Source organism: Dama dama, chromosome 9 (genome assembly GCF_033118175.1).
Source record: "Dama dama isolate Ldn47 chromosome 9, ASM3311817v1, whole genome shotgun sequence".
NCBI classification, from domain to species: Eukaryota; Metazoa; Chordata; class Mammalia; order Artiodactyla; family Cervidae; genus Dama; species Dama dama.
This window is the reverse complement of record NC_083689.1, coordinates 26,266,301-26,287,740: the sequence shown is the minus strand read 5'-3', so window position 1 is coordinate 26,287,740 and position 21,440 is coordinate 26,266,301. Positions and strand designations below refer to the sequence as shown.

At 35.9% G+C, this 21,440-nt stretch overlaps 1 protein-coding gene across 4 annotated transcripts in view; it reads right to left on the bottom strand.

Moving 5' to 3' along the window:
* Nucleotides 1-21,440, bottom strand: part of RAPGEF6 (Rap guanine nucleotide exchange factor 6) — a 235,071-nt gene that overhangs the window by 142,727 nt on the left and 70,904 nt on the right. For all 4 annotated transcript variants that reach the window (XM_061150833.1, XM_061150834.1, XM_061150831.1 and 1 more), the window contains exon 6: nt 4,572-4,715. In XM_061150833.1, the coding sequence (XP_061006816.1) occupies nt 4,572-4,715 (144 nt within the window). The remainder of the gene's footprint in view (nt 1-4,571; nt 4,716-21,440) is intronic.

Sequence of the window (21,440 nt, the reverse complement as noted above, 5' to 3'; positions counted from 1 at the left end):
CTGATAAAAGAAATCAAAGAGAATACAAACTGATGGAGAAATATACCGTGTTCATGGATTGGAAGAATCAATATTGTCAAAATGACTATACTACCAAAGCAATCTATAGATTCAATGCAATCCCTATCAAGCTACCAATGGTATTCTTTACAGAACTAGAACAAATGATTTCACAATTTGTATGGAAATACAAAAAACCTTGAATAGCCAAAGCAATCTTGAGAAAGAAGAATGGAACTGGAGGAATTAACCTGCCTGACTTCAGGCTCTACTACAAAGCCACAGTCATCAAAACAGTATGGTACTGGCACAAAGACAGAAATATAGATCAATGGAACAGAACAGAAAGCCCAGAGATAAATCCACGTACCTATGCACACCTTATCTTCAACAAAGGAGGCAAGAATATACAATGGAAAAAAGACAACCTCTTTAACAAGTGGTGCTGGGAAAACTGGTCAACCACTTGTAAAAGAATGAAACTAGAACACTCTTTAACACCATACACAAAAATAAACTCAAAATGGATTAAAGATCTAAATGTAAGACCAGAAACTATAAAACTCCTAGAGGAAAACACAGGCAAAACACTCTCTGACATAAATCACAGCAGGATCCTCTATGACCCACCTCCCAGAATATTGGAAATAAAAGCAAAAATAAACAAATGGGACCTAATGAAACTTAAAAGCTTTTGCACAATAAAGGAAACTATAAGCAAGGTGAAAAGACAGCCCTCAGATTGGGAGAAAATAATAGTAAATGAAGCAACTGCCAAAGCATTAATCTCAAAAATATACAAGCAACTCCTACAGCTCAATTCCAGAAAAATAAATGACCCAATCAAAAAATGGGCTAAAGAACTAAACAGAGATTTCTCCAAAGAAGACATACAGATGGCTAACAAACACATGAAAAGATGCTCAGCATCTCTCATTATCAGAGAAATGCAAATCAAAACCACAATGAGGTACCATTACACACCAGTCAGGATGGCTGCTATCCAAAAGTCTACAAGCAATAAATGCTGGAGAGGGTGTGGAGAAAAGGGAACCCTCTTACACTGTTGGTGGGAATGCAAACTAGTACAGCTGCTATGGAGAACAGTGTGGAGATTCCTTAAAAAACTGGAAACAGAATTGCCATATGACCCAGCAATCCCACTTCTGAGCATACACACTGAGGAAATCAGATCTGAAAGAGACACGTGCACCCCCATGTTCATCACAGCACTGTTTATAATAGCCAGGACATGGAAGCAACCTAGATGCCCATCAGCAGATGAATGGATAAGGAAGCTGTGGTACATATACACCATGGAATATTACTCAGCCATTAAAAAGAATTCATTTGAATCAGTTCTAATGAGATGGGAGCCCATCATACAGAGTGAAGTAAGCCAGAAAGATAAGGACCAATACAGTATACTAACACATATATATGGAATTTAAAAAGATGGTAACGATAACCCTATATGCAAAACAGAAAAAGAGACACAGATGTACAGAACAGACTTTTGGACTCTGTGGGAGAAGGTGAGGGTGGGATGTTTCGAGAGAACAGCATCGAAACATGTATATTATCTAGGGTGAAACAGATCACCAGCCCAGGTTGGATGCATGAGACCAGTGCTCGGGCCTGGTGCACTGGGAAGACCCAGAGGGATCGGGTGGAGAGGGAGGTGGGAGGGGGGATCGGGATGGGGAATACATGTAAATCCATGGCTGATTCATGTCAATGTATGGCAAAAACCACTACAATATTGTAAAGTAATTAGCCTCCAACTAATAAAAATAAATGGAAAAAAAATTAAAAACTAAAAAAAAAAGGGAAAAAGAAACTGTCAATTTCCACCACTATCTTAAATAATGATTCTGGGACTTACATGGTGGTCCAGTGGCTGAAAGCTCCATGCTCCCAATGCAAGGGGCCCAAGTTCAATCCTTGGTTGGGTAACTAGATCCCCCATGCCACAAGTAAGACTGAACATGCATGTGCCACAACTAAGACCTGGTGTAGTCAAATAAATAAATTAAATATTTTTTTAAAAAAATGATATCTCCTGATCTCTCTGAACTGCTGATAATACCCACAAAAGAAATAAAGATCCTATGGTAGTCATTAAACCAATTATCTACTGTATCAATACTGATAAAGATATCTGCTACTAAAACTTATACCCATCCTTATCTACCTATTCCAAAATAGAAGGAGGAACACTGCCAAATTCACTGTAGTAAGCTACAATCACACTGCTATCAAAATCAGCCAAATACACTACAAGAAAAGCAAATTACAGGCCAATATATTTGATGAATACAGACGTTAAAACCCTCAAAAAATATTAGCAAATCAAATTCAAAAATATATAAAAAGGATCATATAGAATGATGAAGCTGGATTCATTTTAGGGTTTCAAGGATAGTTCAACATACACGAATCAATCACTGTGATATACCACACTAAACAAAAGGAGAGGAAAAAAACCACATGACGGAAAAAAAAAAGCATTTGACAAAATTCAACGTCTCTTCATGAAAAAGCTCTCACCAAAGAGGGTAGAGAGAGAACACAGTTCAACATAACAAGAGTCATTTATGACAAATCCATCACACTCAACAGTGAAAAGCTGAAAATCTTCCCACTAAATTAAGGAATAATATGAGGATGCCCACTCATCACTTCTGGACAACACACTATTGGAAGTCCCTGTCATAGAAAAGAGACAAGAAAAAAAATAAAAGGTATCCAAACTGGAAGGGAAGAGGTAAAACTGTTACTATTTTCAGATGACATGATACTTTCTATAAAGAGCCCTAAATTATTCACGCACAAACCCTTTTAGAGCTAATAAATATATCTGGCAAGGTAGTAGTATACAAGATTAAAATACAATATCGGTTTTATTTCTTTACACTAGCAATGAAATATCAAAGAAAAAGGAAAAAAATTCCTGTTTAAAATGATGCTAGAAAAGCAAAATACCTAAGAATAAATTTAACCAAGGAAGTGAATGACCTATATATTGATAACTATAAAACACTGATAAAGGAAAATGAAGATGATGCAAAGCAGTGGAAAGATAGCTCATGCTCTTAGACTGGAAGAACTAATATTGTTAAAATGGCAGTCTACAGATTTAATGTAATCTCTAACAAAATACATAGGAAATTCTTCATAGAATTAGGGAAAAAAATCCTAAAATTCATATGGAACCACAAAGACCCAGAAAAGTTCTATCCAAGAATATACAAAATGTCATTAGTAGTTCCATAACTGAGTGATGGGACTAATCAATTTTCAATTTTTCAAAAATAGGTAAGAATCATTTGTGTAATAAGTCCAAACTTAATTACAACTTGAATTAGCTAAAGTTAATTAGTGACAGGGAAAGTTACTAAATAACAAGTGGGAATTCCCTGGCAGTCCAGTGGTTAAGACTTGACACTTTCACTGCCAAGGCCCCAAGTTCAATATCTGATCTGCAAACTAAATGGTACAGCCAAAAAAAAACAAAACAAAACAAACCATTAAATAATAAAAACAGGAAATGAACTTTATGTAATAAAAAATTTGAGGACTACTTCATATGTTATTGTTTGTTGTCAGAATGTGCTCAATCAAAGAAATGAGGCAAATAATAACTAAATCCTTATAGCTGCTCAAATTTAACATTCTAACACAAACAACTCCCTAAATAATCCTCCTTATTTCTAAGATGGAATGAATTTGTTTCTGACAACCAAAAGAATATATACCCTTGGGAATTTTGATACCCTAAATCTCTAGGCTGTTTTTATATTTTGAGGGATCAAGTTTCCTTTGAAAACTTATAAAACACACCTGGATTTATTCTTTCTTAAATTATCCTTATTTCTTAATTCAACTATTGTGTTAGTCAAAAAGTTTGTTCAAGTTTTTCCTGTAAGATCATATGGGAAATCCAGATAAAACTTTTTGGCCAACCCAATACTTTTCAATCTGAAAAGTGGCATCTATCATTTCAATATTAAAGACTTGAAAAGATTTTCTGGTTTTATGGAAGTTGTTTATTTTATCATCTTTCAGTATTTGCCTGTGAAAACATACCTTTAACACTTGCATATATTTCTGCACTAGCATACAGTAGCATAACTGCCCCACACCTGAAGGGAAGAATTGACGTATTTTTTATTTCTTTTGTATGCCTTAGGGCATAAAAGAAAAAAAAGCTCCCAAACGAGTCTATTTTCTGAGTTTTTTGGGCACACATGCACTCAGGGCATACTGTTCAAGCAACAAAAAGGGAAGAAAATCCACAAGCATGTCTAAAAAGATACATTAAAAAAAATTCTTTTATACCATTTAAACAAAAACAAATACCCCACTGGTAAGAGTATTTCTATTAAAGTCAACACAGCAGAAACATTTTTAAAAATTATATAGATATCTTTACGTGCCCCCAAACTCTTATGTGTAGAGCCCCCGGTGTTTATTACCAAAAATATATGCTGATATTACCTAAAATATGTATGTTCATACTATATATGAACATTAAGGAATATCAATGAAATGTTCCAAAATATACTCACAGAAAGATAGCTGTTAATGTCCACATCATCAGTAATAGTCTGGCGTTCTCCTTTACAGTTAATTTTCCGAAACCTTCTTCGAGACTGTCTGGCAGGAATTTCTCTTTGTAGAATATTATCTTCATTATCTTTGGAATTCTCTACCTGAAACACATGTTCACATTCCTGATTAAACATCCAATTTTTCCATATTGCTGACAGTCTGTGTAGTTTTAACAGGCTCATAAGGAGGCTTCATTTACTTCAAGCAAGAAACTGCCTCAAGAAAATAGTCTGTATAGGACAATACTCATGAGTACAAAAAGATTAAAGGTGACATTATAAAGATCTAGAGACCACAATTTCCTCCCAGGAAATAGTCTTTCTTGCTTACATGAGCATACATCCTCCTAAGTAAGTCACTTACCAGAAATGAAGGCTGTTAACTACACCTACACATTCAATAATCACAACATCTGAGTTAGTCTAATTACAAACTGCCTCATTATACACATATTTAGCAAACAATTATGGTTATGCCTTCAGTGAACTGCTAACCAATGAAACAAAAATGCTTTATGTGTTATTCTTTGATGTCCATCTTAATGTGTGAAAACAGTCAAGAGTAAATAAGGTTGGCATCTTCTAAGGAGGAAGGGAAATTAACATTTACTGAGGGCTTTAGGCCAGCATGCATATACATTATACTAAACAGTTTACACAACAGCCCTGTAATCAGGTATTACTATTTCCAATTTAAGGTGAACAAGGGAAAATCCAAAAAGACCAATGACTTCCCAGTCTAACAGTGATACTTATTAAAGGTGATCTAGAATACAAGCCTGTTTTCAAAACTTATGCCACTGATTCAAGACTACATTGCCAAGGGAGGGGAGGAGGGGAAGGAGAGAAACAGGTGAGGGATATTAACAACTACAAACACCCAGCTATAAACTAATGACTCGTGGATGTGAAACGCACAGGGTGAAGAATATAGTCAATAAATATGTAATAACACTGTATGGTGACAGGTGGTAATAGGACTTACTGTGGTGATTATTTTAAAACGTACAGAAATACCAAATCACTACTTTGGGTAAGAGAACTAACCTAACACTTAGGTTAGTTCAACTTAAGTGTTTTAGGTTGATTATACTTCAAAAACAAACAAACTCACAGTAAAACAGATCAGATTTGTGGTTCCTAGAGACGAGGGCTGAGGGGAGAAGAACAGAACTGGAGGAATCCACATTCCTAAATTCAGACTATACTACAAAGCTACAGTCAACAAAACAGTATGGTACTGGCACAAAAATAGAAAAATAGAGCAAATGGAACAAAACAGAAAGCATGGAGATAAATCCTTACACCTATGGACACTTTAACTTTGACAAAAGAGGCAAAATATACAATGGAGAAAAGAGTTTCTTCAACAAGTGGCGTAGTTTTCCAAAAACTGATGAACTATGTATAAAAGAATGAAATTAGAACACTTTCTAACACCATACACAAAAATAAACTCTAAATGGGTTAAAGACCTAAATGTAAGACTAGAAGCTATAAAACTCTTAGAAGAAAACATAGGCAGAACATTCTCTGACATAAATCACAGCAAGATCCTCTATGACCCACAACCCACAGTAATGGAAATAAAAACAAATAAATGGGACCTAATTAAGCTTAACAGATTTTGCACAACAAAGGAAACTATAAGTAAGGTGAAAAGATGGCACTCAGAATGGGAGAAAATAATAACAATGGGAATATCTGCAAATAATTAATCTCCAAAATATGCAAGCAGTTTATGCAGCTTAGTAACAGAAAAACAAACAAGCCAATCAAAAAAGTGGGCAGAAGACCTAAACAGACACTTATCCAAAGAAGACATACAGATGGCCAATAAACAAATGAAAAGATGCTCAACATCGCTTATTATCAGAGAAATGCAAATCAAAACCACAGTGAGGAATCATCTCACACTGGTCAGAATGGCCATTATCAAAAAGTCTACAAACAATAAATGCTGGAGAGGCTGTAGAGAAAAGGGAACTCTCTTACACTGCTGGTGGGAATGCAAACTGATAAAACCACTATGCAGAACAGTATGAAGTTTCCTTAAAAAAACTAGGAATAAAACTACCACACGACTCAGCAATCCCACTACTGGGCACATACCCTGAGGAAACCAGAATGGGAAAAGACATATCACATGTATCCCAATGTTCACTGCAGCACTATTTACAATAGCTAGGATATGAAAGCAACCTAGATGTCTACTAGCAGATGAATGAGTAAGGAAGTTGTCATACATACACAAAATGGAATATTACTCAAAAGGATGAGAACGCAAAAGGAATATTACTCAAAAGCTATAAAAAGGAACACATTTGAGTCAGATTTAATGAGGCAGATAAATCGAGAGACTATTAAACAAAGTGAAGCAAGTCAGAAAGAGAAAGACAAATACTGTAAATTAAGGCATATATATGGAATCGAGAAAGATGGCACCAATGATCCTACATGCAGAGCAGCAAAGGAAACACAGATATAGAGAACAGATCTTTGGACTCGGTGGGAGAAGGAGAAGGTGGGATGATCTGAGAGAATAGCACTGAAACATATGTTACCATATGTAAAACAGACAACCAGTGTGAGTTTGATGTATGACGCAGGGCACCCAAAGCCAGTGCTCTGTGACAACCTGGAGGGACAGGTTGGGGGGAGGTGGAAGGGACACATGTATAACTATGGCTGATTCATACTGATGTATGACAAAAACCATCACAATATTTTAATTATTCTCTAATTAAAATAAATAGATTTAAAAAAAGAAAAAAAAGGAGGAACCTCCAGTTATAAGACAAATAAGTACTAGGGATGTAATGTCAACATGATAAATACACACTATCGTACACAACTGAGTGACACACATGTTATATATGAAAGCTGTCAAGAGTAAATCCTAAGCATTCTCATCACAAGAAAAACATTTTTTTCTATTTCTTTAACTTTCTAGCTACACGAGATAATGGTTGGTCACTAAATTTATTGTGCTTTATCACTTCATGATGTAAGTCAAATAATTATGCCTTAAATTTATACCGTGCTGTATGTAAATTGTATAAATTTATATATATATAATAAATAAAACTGGAAGGATAATAAATATTTATTATTATCCCATAAAACTGGAAGGAAAGAAAAAGACTACCACTACCTTGCCTATCTACTAAAAATTACAAATTACACCGTAATTTTAAAAAATCACTTTTACAGAGGCATACTGACATGTTCTAAAGTAGACTTATAATTAACCTCACATTCAATAAATAACAAATAACAATTTCAGCTTTTTCCCACAATTACTTCTCCTGCTAATGTTTTATCACTTGCTGATATCAAAATTTTCCTAGTCATTCAAGAATGAAATTTCAACATTTCCAACTCCTCTGCTTGTCTTCCAAATCTTATCTTCAATCATTTCTTCAAAACTGTCAAATGATTTTTTAGAAATTCCTTTCATGATGCCTTTTTTTTCATTCCCACTACCATCATTCCTTAGTCAAGCCTTAATCACTTCAGTCCTAAACTTACTGCTTCTGTCATGATCTTCTCCAATTCCATCTGGCACGGTCAGGTAAATCACCTAGATAAAACAGTATGTCATCCACTGTTCAAAATGCTACAATGGACCTCTAATGGATACCAAATAAATTTTACACTATTACATTTGATATCCCAAGCCATATTTGCTCCATTGCTGAAATATTTTTAGCACTTTATCTTACACAAGGAAGTCTGGAGAAACTGCTCCCACATCCTCCTCCCCACAAAAAATCCTCTCACATAAAAGCTCCAATGAGATATGCAAAACTTCCTGATGATTTCTCAGAAAAAATCAATGTCTAAACTGTTCTGTTTCCAGTGTGAGTGTTCAGGAGTAAGTAGCAGTCAAGCCACTGTGACTGTTCGTGGTTCCCTACTTTGGCCATCTGATGTGAAGAACTGACTCATTTGAAAAGACCCTGATGCTGGGAAAGATTAAAGGTGGGAGGAGAAGGGGACGACAGAGAATGAGATGGTTGGACAGCATCACCGACTTGATGGACATGAGTTTGAATAAATCCCAGGAGTCGATGACAGAGAGGGAGGCCTGGCATGCTGCAGTCCACGGGATCGCAAAGAGTCGGACATGACTGAGCGACTGAACTGAACTGATACATAAGTAACTTACATTCTGCTAAGCAACTTTACCTATGTCAATTTCTGTTATCCTATCCATTTTATCTTCATATGCTGAAATACTACCGATCATGTAAGAACATCTCAACTGCCATCTCTTCAATAACCACAGGAGACATTCCTCTGACTGGTTTACTATGTGTACACAACCCAGAGTTCTCATAAATAGGACTGCTTTCAGGTCTTTGCATTCATTTGTATTATTTCTGCCTGAAAGTCATTCCTCCTCTGCTAAAATCTTGGCAAGCTATATATACCTTGTAACCCAGTTCAACTAACCCTACCTCTGCCCCAAGAAGGTACCACCCCATCTACAGCACTAAGTATATTAGCTGTAATTATTAGATAAGCCCACCTCACTACAAGTTCCCTAGTATAAGAACTGCATTATATTTATATTCATCTTTGCTCACTTATTAAAAATGTTTCCCAAAATGGGCATTAAATTCTTTCTTTCTCCCTAAAGATTTTAAGCCCTTTCAAGTATGCGTAAGATACTCAACAAATATACAGGCAGGCAGAATAACTTACTGAATATGACTTTTCTGAAAGATATAATCCAGAAGACACAGGGGTTGGCAGTCTAATTCAAAACTACAGGATTTTGTACAGGTAGCAAATACATGTCACCTCTTTGAGATTCAATTCCTCTTCTAAAAAATGATCTTATCTACTAAATCACTACACTAGGCCAAGTATCAGAAACTATAAGTTATATCCTTTAAGGCTCACAACATAGCTACTCTTTCTGTTAACAGATGGTATAGAGCCTCATAAAACTTTTTATTTCACACAAATGGATGAGTAACAATTCAAAAAACTAAGTGTGACTAAAAAGTTCATTGCCTTCATACCATTCTATCCCACAGGATATGCTAGATTATTTAGGTGAAATTCCAATATAATGATTCATAGATCTTTTAATATCTACCACGTATCCAGCAAAAACAGTGACTTAAATGATAAAGGATTTTCAAGACAGAAATAGTAGTAAATTAAAACTAGGAAAGGAGTTTCTAAGCCTCAAAAATATGGGGGAAAGTACCAAATGAAGAGAAAGCAGCAAACAATGTATAAAAGATTAAACTCTCGCTGAATACAACTGAAATGTGAGATTAGGTTTAAAAAGTGAAATCTCGTAAACACATACTGAAATGGCACAAAAGTAGGAATCCAAATGCAAAGAATGAAGTGAAGGCAAAATGCCAGGAAGTAGTCTAGCGACAAAGACCCAACCTACCAGATGATTTCTCAACTTTAAATTTAGGCAAGACTTTCCACTTTGATGGTTAGAGAATCCACTAAAGACAGGGAATACATAAGAGACTCACTCATCTCCAAGAACTACATCCTCACTGCAAGGTTTAAGTCTATCCTGCAGAAGGGAGAGGAAGAAAAACTGCTTGGCACTGAGAAAAGACCTGCTGAGGGTGGGGGAAATTCAAGACAGAGGCCATCCTTAACGCAGGTCTGTAGTTTTAATTCATTACACTTTAAGTGTATAAGAAAACTCAAAGAATTTTAGGACAAAAAACATACATACATGCAAGAGACAAAAATAAATCTAAAACCTCTTTGCAAGAATGCAACTTTAACCCAAACCTCAAAGAATCCCCACACCTAAAAGTTCAAGACACATGAAGTGACAAATAACTGCCCCCCATGAAAACCCCAAAACTAAAAACAGAAAGAAAGAAAAAAAAAAAAAAAACCAACCTCAACTACAACAAAACCTAAGAGACACGATGAACAACTATGGACAGAAAAGGTAGCAGAATCACATCTGCAAATATTCCAATATATTGGAAGTATCAGAAAATATAAAGCTATGATAAAGAAAAAAACTTTAAACAAACAAAAAAAAAACTTGAAAATGAGCCAGAGATTATAAATAGCAACCAAACAGATAAAGACCAGAAAAAAAAGAAAAAAATCCTCCCCAAGTGCCCTCCCTCCCCACCGCCAGGCTAGCAAATAGTGAGTAACAAGAAATAGCCGTCTACATTAGAAAGAAGGATGAGAACATGGAGATATATCCTGTCTGAAACACAAGGGCACAGAGAAGGCCTAAAAGTGAGGGTGGAACAGGAACACTCAGAAAAGGTTTTCAAAAAACCAGTCTCCGCCCTGAACACAAAAGCAACAGTAGAGAAAATTGAAACTACTGACCTAGCTCACTTCTATCAGAAGAGATGTGTTCCTCTCCAGGCCTAAACACTATCTACCTTCTGTCTTTACTGCCCTAATACACAATATTTGGTATCAAATACTAAACATTAACTCACATAAAAATAAAAAGAATTTTTAAAAAAATACTTAATCCACTGACAAGAGACAAAGCAATCAACAGAGCCATCGATGAAAATTAAGAAAGACCCAGATCAACATCAGACAGAATTTAAAACTATAATTAACATGGTAATGGTTCAGCAGAAAATGTGGACAATATAACTAGACAGATGGAACAGACATAAGAAAGGTATTAGAGCAAAATGAAAGTGTCAGAAACAAAAACGTGGTACTAAAGATGAAGAATGCCTTTGATCACTAGACCTGATGCAATGAAGTCAACAGAAACTATCCAAAGTGAAAGAGAGCAAGTAAAAAAGAAAAATGAAGCAGAATAGGTGTTTAGATAGTCAGATACTTATAGGAGCCAATTTTATTGAGCCCAGTTCATAACATCCTTCATGAAGAGCTGCAGACTAGCTCCTGTAGGAGACTAGGAGCTAGTCTGCTCCTCATGACTAGCAGAAAGCTTCTACACAAAAACACATGCTTGACTGCATGTATTCTCCCTTCACCCAAATCACAAACATACTGACCTTCCTCCCTGCCTCTTTGGAGCAGTTTCTTAGAGCTACCTGAGGTGCTATCTCCTGGGTTATAGTCCTCACTTTGCCCAAATAAAACTTAACTCAAAACTCTCACATTGTGTGTTTTTTAAGTCAACATTAAGAACTAACTAAACAGAGAATTAGTGAATTAGGAAAACAGAGCTAAAAAATAGTAGTGCGGAGTACAAAGTCAGAATGAGATGGAAAAGAAGAAAAAAATCTTAATATAGAGAATTAGCTGAATTTACTTAACATATTTAAACCAAGTTCAAGAAGGTGATAATAGAAAAATGAAGATGATGTCCAAAGAGAAAATAACTGAGATTATTTTTACTAAGCTATTCTAAAATGTCCAAGAAAGGGACTTCCCGGTGGTTCAGTGGTTGAGAATCCACCTTTGAGCACAGGGATGTGGGTTTAGTCACTGGTTAGGGAATTAAGACCACATGCTCTGGAGCCAGTGCTCCATAACTACAGAAGCCCTGTGCCACGACAATGACCTAGCACAGCCAAAGTAAAAAACAAAACAGCCCAAAACTCTCCAGCAAATCTGAAGCAGTATATTTAGGTTAGGTAGTTAGAATAGGAAACAGGAGTCCAAAATGGTGGTGGCTAAAAGACAGGGAAGGGAAAAGCCTGCAAAAACAGAACAAAGGAAGGTGTGAGGACACGAGTGAGGACCTCAGGTAGAACAAACAGCACTCCTGGCTAGCCCAATTTACATCGGGCAGGCCCAGGGGGAGGAAAAAACATAAAACGAGGAGCCAAAGGGCTCTGGATCTCTTTCTCTCTCCTGCGCGCTGGTTCGCGTCTTTGGTTCGGCATGCCCTCACGCCTGGAGGATGGCTTCTCCTGTTATTTTCTAAATAAAATAGAGCTGTAACACTGATTTGTCTAAGAGCTATAACACGGTCTGTTCGAGACCTGAGAGCTATAACGTGGTCTGTACAAGACCCAAGAGCTGTGACGCACCAAGGGCTTTAATGTCCGTCACTTCAAATTTTTGTTGTGACGAGACAGAACCGAGGAGAATACACTTGCTGACAGTTAGAAACTACAACTGCAAATTCACACAGAAAAGATAAACAGATTTTCAGTGCAGCCAGAAGAGATACAAAGATCAGCTATAAAGGAAAAGCAATTAAAAGAATAACTGACCTCTCAAAAAACAATGGATACCAGAAAACAGTATACATTGACTGTTGATAAAAAAATGATTATTCTCCTAAAAGTGCATTCATAGCAAAATAATCCTTAAGAATAATACAAAATAAAGCTATTTTCAGGCGAAAGAAAGAAAAAGAAAAAAACAATATACCCAGCTGAAATGTTTACCAACAAAATCCCTTTCTTAAAGAAAAATTTAAAGGATGTGCCTCAAGATGTAACACAAATGGTACCATAAGTAAGGTCTCAAATTCAAGAAATAACTAAAAGCAAAGAAACGTTAAATACATGGTTAAACTGAGCAAACAAAGACTGCATAAAATAATACTATAAGACAAAACTTGTGAAATCAGTAAGTATTACTAAAACACTGGTCAAAAGCAGTTATGTTTTGTTAATAGTCACCAGTAATAACCTTTTATCAACTTTGCTAACTTATTAACTTTAGTTATTTTTAAGTAGCCTAGAATTAGCATGAAAAGAATAGACCAAATACACTATCTAACGGAGTATTGGGGGAGGGAGTTAAGAGTGGAAAAAAGAACATACTATCTTATATAGAGAGCAAAAATAATAAGAGAAAAAAACAGAATATATATAAATGACATAATGTGGTAAAAGTAAACCCAAACCTGTCAGCAATCACAATGGATGTAAATGTAAGAATCTTTTCAGGTTAAAAAAATAAATCTTCCATCAAATGCAGAAAAAGAGTTAACAGCCTTCAAGTAGTAAGGCCCACAGAACTGTTGTTGTTCAGTTGCTAATACGTGTCCAACACTATGCAACCCATGGACTGTAGCTCGCCAGGCTCCTCTGGTCCATGGAGTTTTCCAGACAAGAATACTGCAGTGTGTTGCCATTTTTTTCTCCAGTAGATCTTCGCGACCAAGGGATCTAACCAAAGTCTCCTGCATTAGCAGACAGATTCTTTACCACTAAGCCACCTCTGAAGCCCCAAGGCCCACAGAATCTGGATACATAAATGAAAAGAGAGTCCTAGAAATTAAATCACAAGGTAACATCTCACTACAAAATAATGAAAACAAGAATCCTAAATTCAGTTATCAAGTTAAGCCTAGAAGAACAGAAAAAATATAACAAATAGCTCTGGTCAAGCCTTTATTGGTTATGTAAGGGGCTTTCCTGGGCAGTGGTAAAGAATCCACTTGCCAATGCAGAAGATGCAGATTTGATCTCCCAGTCGGCAAGACCCCCCGGAGACGGAAATGGCAATTCACTTCAGTATTCTTGCCTGGGAGATCCCATGGGCAGAGGAGCCTGGCAGAGTGCAGTCCATGGGATCACAGAATCGGACACAACTTTAACAACTAAGCACAGCACATTCCCCATCACTAAAAACAGACTCCTAAATGTTGAAAATAGTGCTACCATTAACAGTCATGGCCTGTGTTATGGGATTTGTGTCTGTTAAATTACACCACAGCCTTTAAGTAGTACAATTACAAAGGGTAGTTTACTATTATAAAAATCTATTAATAATCATATTAAGAGATCAAAGGAGAAAAAAGCACAGATCACTGTAACAAATGTAGGAAAAAAGGTTTTAATCAATTTCAATATCCCCTCTTGCTAAAAGCTGCCCTGGTGGCTCAGACAGTAAGCAATCTGCCTGCAAAGTGGGAGACCCAGGTTCGATCCCTGGACTGGGAAGATCCCCTGGAGAAGGGCATGGCAACCCATTCCAGTATTCTTGCCTGGAGAATTCTATGGACAGAGGAGCCTGGCCGGCTACAGTCCAAGAGGTCAGAGCCAGACACCACTGAGCGACTAACACTCACTTTCTGCTAAAAAAATTTTAACACTATTTTTTGATAGTCAAGCTATCCCTTTTAAGTTACAAACTTCTGACGAATTCTCCATAGTTTTTTGGTATTTCTTTGCTTTCTGACACTAACTGCTAGCCTAATACATTTCCTACTTCACATGGGATATAATCTATTATTTCCTTGGTGGCTTAGCTGGTAAAGAATCTGCCTGCAATGTGGGAAACCTGGGTTCGATTCCTGGTTTGGCAAGATCCCCTGGAGAAGGGAAAGGCTACCCACTCCAGTATTCTGGACTGGAGAATTCCATGGACTGTATAGTCCATGGGGTTGCAAAGTCGGACACGACTGAACAACCTTCACTTTCACTATATCATTTTAGTGGGAAAATAACATTTACTGATCATAATCTGGAATCGCTCTTATAGCCACAAAGAATTACTAAAACTACTTTTCAATGAACAGCCCTAAGAAACACACTTTTTCATAAAGTGAACCAACTTGGGAAATAATTTTAAGACAAATGATGATACATTCTATTCAAATTTTGCCCTTTGGCTTTACTTAGTCATTGGGGAAAAATGACTCTGAAAGATCATAATATATATGTTATTAACTGTATTATATTAATTACAATTTGTAAATTACATCCAATTAAATGTTATCTTAATGACAAATCATTTCTCTTCATACTATACACATGTATGTTGTATTTACATATGTAATAGCTTTAACCATATTAACATTACCATCAATTTCCTGATACTACATGATCTTGGTTCCCAATGATGTATGTATAGATCATTTATAAATTTATGTATATATTAGCTATAATTATATGTGACATACACATAATTATGTGTGTCTCTACAGACACATATAAAAATATTCTATAATATTGCCCTTACTACTAAAAATTAAACTACTGACTCCTTCTCTCCTCATGGATACCCCATTGAAAAGACATGGACAAAATACTGTCTTTTAAAGTCAGCAGACTACATCATGCAAAATGACAGGCTGGATGAAGCAAAGCTAGAACCAAGATTGCCAGGAGAAATATCAATAACCTCAGATACGCAGATGACACCACCCTTATGGCAGAAAGTGAAGCGGAACTAAAAAGCCTCTTGGTGAAGGTAAAAGAGGAGTAAAAAGCTGGCTTAAAACTCAACATTCAAAAAACAGAGATCACGGCATCTGGTCCCATCACTTCATGGCAAACAGATGGGGAATAAATGGAAACAATGACAGACTTTTATTTTCGTGGGCTCCAAAATCACTGCAGATGGTGACTGCAGCCATGAAATTAGAAGATGTTTGCTCCTCGGAAGAAAAACTGTAACAAACCTACACAGCATCCTAAAAAGCAAAGACATCACTTTGCCCACAAAGGTCCATATATTCGAAGCTATGGTTTTTCCAGTAGTCATGTACAGATGTGAGAACTGGACCATAAAGAAGGCTGAGCACTGAAGAATTGATGCTTTCGGTGTTGGAGAAGACTCTTGAGAGTCCCTTGAACTGCAAGGAGATCAAACTAGTCAATCCTAAAGGAAATTAAACTGAATATTCATTGGAAGGACTGAAGCTGAAGTGCCAATGCTTTGGCCACTGGACACGAAGACCCAACCCATTGGAACAGACTGATGCTGGGAAAGACTGAGGGCAGGATGAGGAGATGACAAGATGAGAGGGCTGGATGGCATCATCGACTCAATGGACGTGAGTCTGAGCAAATTCCAGGAGTGACTGAAACACAGGGAAGCCTGGCATGCTGCAGTCCATGGGGTTGCAAAGAGTCAGATATAACTGAGCAACTGAACAACAACAAAGTCACCAGAAATAAAAATTCCCGGTAGAATTAAGCCAACTATTTTACATATATTAAATTCACTTGGTTTTTTAAAGAGTACATTTTTTAATCTTTTCTGAATTATTATAACTATTTTTAAAACTTACTAGGTTCCATGAAAGAGCTCATCTTTCTCAGGTTTGTTCAAGCCCTTGCTTTTTTATTGTTCCAAATGCATTAAGCACAAAACAACTACCATTCTGATGGTAGTTTTCATTAGAATCTAATTAAATTTATAAGATAATCTAAGGAAAAGAAATACCTTTATGAATGATAAAGGTCCTCCTTATTTGAGGACGTGGCATCTCATTTTTTATTCAAGTTGAATTTTTTGGTTTTTGAGAGTATTTAAAAGCAAAGTCTTTGAAAATTTGTTTGGTTTATGCTAAAGTATTATATATGCATGCATGTGTGTGTGCAAAGTCACTGCAGTTGTGTCTGACTCTACAACCCTACGGACTGCAGCCCACCAGGCTCCACTGTCCGTGAGATTCTACAGGCAAGAATACTGGAGTGGGTTGCCATGCCCCACTCCAAGGTATCTTCCAGACCCAAAGACTGAACGTGTCTCTTTTATCTCCTGCACTGGCAGGCAGGTTCTTTACCACTAGTGCCACCTGGGAAGCTCAGGATTAAATACAATCATTGTAGAAACTATTACCTGACATAAACATTGGGTTGGCCAAAAAGTTCAAGTTTTTCTGTTAAGACATTATGGGAACATTACGGGAAAACCCAGACAAACTTTTTGGTCAACCCAATTTTATGTCAGGTCAGTTTCTTAATCTCCATAAGACAATCTGCTGGGATTTTCATGGGGATTATATTGAATTTTATATCAATATGGAGACAATTTATATCATAAAAATTGATTCTTTCAATTAATTCAGAGCTAAGGAAGAGCCCAAATTTTTTTTATGGTTTTCTGTATAGAGATCTCCTATACTTTGGTTAGATTTATTCTGATGTATATGGATGTTTTAACATAAGTGCTTACTAAATTCTGTTTATCTAATATTTTACTACTCATAAATACAAATAGAATTGATTTCTATTTGTATGAACAAGTACTGAAAGACCTTGCTGAAATGATTATTAATTCCTAGAGTTCACAAGCAGTTTTCTATTTTCTATATGCAAATCACATCATTTGTGACAGTTTTATATTTTCATTTCATATCTTTTTCCTCTCGCCTAAATGCACTCTTACAAGGTTTTTTTAGACATTGGATTTGGAATTGGTGAGCTCTAACATATTCCCAAGTGCCAGGAGAAGGTTTTGAATGTTTACTGCAGGGTTTGTGCGGATACTTTTAATAAGGTTCTGAACGTTTCCCTCTTTCCCTATCTTGCTACGTTTTAAAAGTCCTCATGAATGAACTTTGAGTATTATCAAGTGATTTTTCTTTGTATCAATAGAGATGATCATCTCACTCTTTTCCCTAAAGATAGTATAATATAATGAATCACACTGATTTTCAAATACTAAATCAATCCCACAACTCTGGAAATAAATTCAACTTTGCCAGATATGTACATATATATGTATCACGAGGATTTCATTTTCTAACATTTGAAGATTTTAAAATATACTTTCATTAAAAAAAAAATGACCTGTAATACTCCTTTTGAGTAATATTGCTAGGTTTTGCTTTCAAAATTAAACTGGGCTCTTACACAATGTTATATGTCACCAATATTTCAATTAAAAAAAATTAAACTAGGCTAAGGAAACATATTCAATTTTTCTCTGTTTTCTGTTAGACTTTATGTGTAATTTCTTCTTTAAATGTTTAGAAAATTTATCAGTGAAACCATGTGGGTCAGAATTCCTAAATGAGAAGGTCTTTAATTTCAGGTTCATTTTCTTCCTAGATATTGGATTATGCAGATTTTCTATTTCTTTAAGGGTGTGTGCCAGTTTTGTTAAGGTGTGTACCTTGAGGAGTTTGACTCTAAAATTTCAAATTTATTTGCTTAAAATATTCATAATATCCTTTCTTTTACTTTTTTTTTAAGTTCATTAGATCCATAGCACAATTTTTTTTTTATTCCTGACACTGGTTATGTAATATCTGTTTTGTTCTTTATTTTTGACGGGGACTTATCAATTTTATTATTCTTTTTGGAGAACTAACTTATGCCTTTGCTGATTCTTAAGTCTGATTGACAGGTCATTGATATTAATATTTATTATTTCTTTGCTTCTCATTTATGTTGGTATAGTTTGCTGCTCTAATTTCCTGATGTGAAAACTCATGTAATGTCAGCCTTTCATCCTCATAGTATTAAGGTTTAAATGCTACCTTTCTTGCTCAGCAAGGAAGATATAAGCTGAATTCCACGTTTTGATATGTCATCTTCATTCAGCTAAATATATTTTCTCATTTTCACAGCAATTCTTCTTTGACAAGTGACTTAATATACACTCCTGAATTTCGAAAGTTGTATTCTGTTGCAGTTCTGTTTTTGTAATCGTTTTTTAAATTAATTCCATGGTGGTCAAAAACTACAAATTGTAAAATTTAAAATCTTTTTTGAGCTTGATGTTCCACCTATGGTCAACTTTTAAAAATATTCCATGTATACTTGAAAAGCAGATGTATTCTATATAACTATTATGCAGAGTGTTGTTTCCCTAAACTTCCTGAACCAACCTCTGCTAGCTTCAAACATATCTTCTACAGCTTTCTCACTTCTTCTAGCTAAAAGAAGAATTCACAGAATTAAAGACAGCTCGGACCTTGCACTAGATTATGTTTTGGCTTAAAGGAATGTCATAGTTGGTTTGATATTCTCTACAGGCCATTAAAACTTTCACCTTTTAAGCAATAAGGCAGTTTCATTTTCTTACCATTCATATGTTCACTGTAAAGATTTTTCATTTCCTTTGAAAACTTGTCCTTTGCCATCACAACTTGGCTAGGTGTTTGGCACAAGAAGCCTAGCTTTCAGCCTATCTTAACTTTCAACATGCCCTCCTCACTAAGCTTTAATCATTTCCAGCTTTTGATTTAATGTGAGAGATGTACAACTGTTCCTTTCACTTGAGCACTTAGACGCCATAGTAGGGTTGCTAACTGACCTAATTTCAATATTGTTGTGTCTTAGGGAAGAGGGAAGCCTGAGGATAGGAAGAGAGATGGGGGAACAGTCAGTTTGGTAGAGCAGTCAAAACACAACATTTATCGACCATCTTATATGGCTGTGGTTCGTGGTGCCCCAAAACAATCATAATAGTAACATCAAAGATCAATGATCACAGATCACTGTAACATACATAATAATAAAAAATGGCACCAATGGACTAGCTTGATGTAGGGTTGCCACAAACCTTCAATTAAAAAAAAAATTATTAGGGATGTACAATTGAAAAAAAAAAAGCATACCTGTAGGCAACACACATTTGAAAGCAAAAAATGTTAGTTATTCAGTCATGTCTGACTCTTTGCAACCCCATGGACTGTAGCCCACCAGGCTCCTCTGTCCACAGGATTTTCCATGCAAGAATACTGGAGTGGGTTGCTATTTCCTTCTCCACAGGATCTTCCCAACCCAGGGATTGAACCCAGGTCTTCTGCATTGCAGGCAGATTCTGTACTCTCTGAGGTACCAGGGAAGCCCAACACACATTTACATGCACCCATATATTTATTCTGTCCACTGTCCTTTGTTCCATATCTCTGTGCTTCCATCTGAGATTCTCTTCTGCCTGAAAAATTTTCTTTTAGTAAAATGAGTTCTGGTCTACTAATGAAACATTTTCTTAGCATCTATGTGAAAATGTTTAAATTCTGTAACTAATGAAGGTAAAATTACTGCTGTATTTTACCACTGCTCCTTTAGAAGTGTTTTTTTTTTCTCTTTCTAGCTTTATGACTTTCTCTTTACTTTTGGTTTCAATAGTTTTGCTACGATGTGCTTATGCATAAGTTTGTATTATCCTGTTAGAGTTTATGTTTATCCTGTAGAGCTTTAAAATCTGTAAAATGACATCTTTTTGGTTTTGGAAAAATTTCTTACTTATAATAATATGGTTATTCCCACCTGTCCTCTATGACTCCAATTATATAAGGATATGACCTTTTCACTCTGAGTCTCTCAAGGAAATAGAAATAAAAATGAAAACAAACAACTGGGACCTAATCAAACAAGCTTTTGCACAGCAAAGAAAACCATAAACAAAACAAAAAGACAACCTATAGAATGGGAGAAAATATTTGCAAATGATGTGATCGACAAGGGCTTAATTTCCAAAATATACAAACAGGTCATACAACTTGACAACAAAACAACAACCCAACAGAAAAAAGATCTGGAGACATTTCTCCAAAGAAGACATACAGATGGCCAACAAGCATGTGAAAAGATGCTCAACGCTACTAATTATTACAGAAACACAAATCAAAACTACAATGAGGTGTCATCTCAGAATGGTCAAATACATCTACAAATAAATGGTGGAGAGGGTGTTGAGGAAAGCGAACCCTCCTACACTACTCCAGAAAACAGTACAGATGTTCGTCAGAAAACTAAAAACAGCATTACATTATGATCCAGCATTCCCACTCATGGGTATCTAGCCAGACAAAACTATAATTTGAAGGATACATGCATCCCCCTGTGTTCATAGCAATACTATCTACAATAGCCAAAACATGGAAGCAATCTAAATGTCCATCAATGAATGAATAAAGAAGATGTGGTACATATACACAATAGAATACTTACACAGTCATAAAGAGTAAAATAATGCCATTTGCAGTAACATGGATACAACAGAAGATTATCATACTAAGTGAAGTCAGTAAGAAAAAGACAAATACCATATGATATCACTTACATACAGAACCTAAACTATGACACAAATAAACTTATCTACGAAACAGAAACAAAATCACAGATAAAGAATAGACTGGTGGTTGCCAAGGGGGAGAGCAATGGGAGAGGGATTAATTGGAGTTTGGGATTAGCAGATACAAACTGGTACATGTAGAATGGG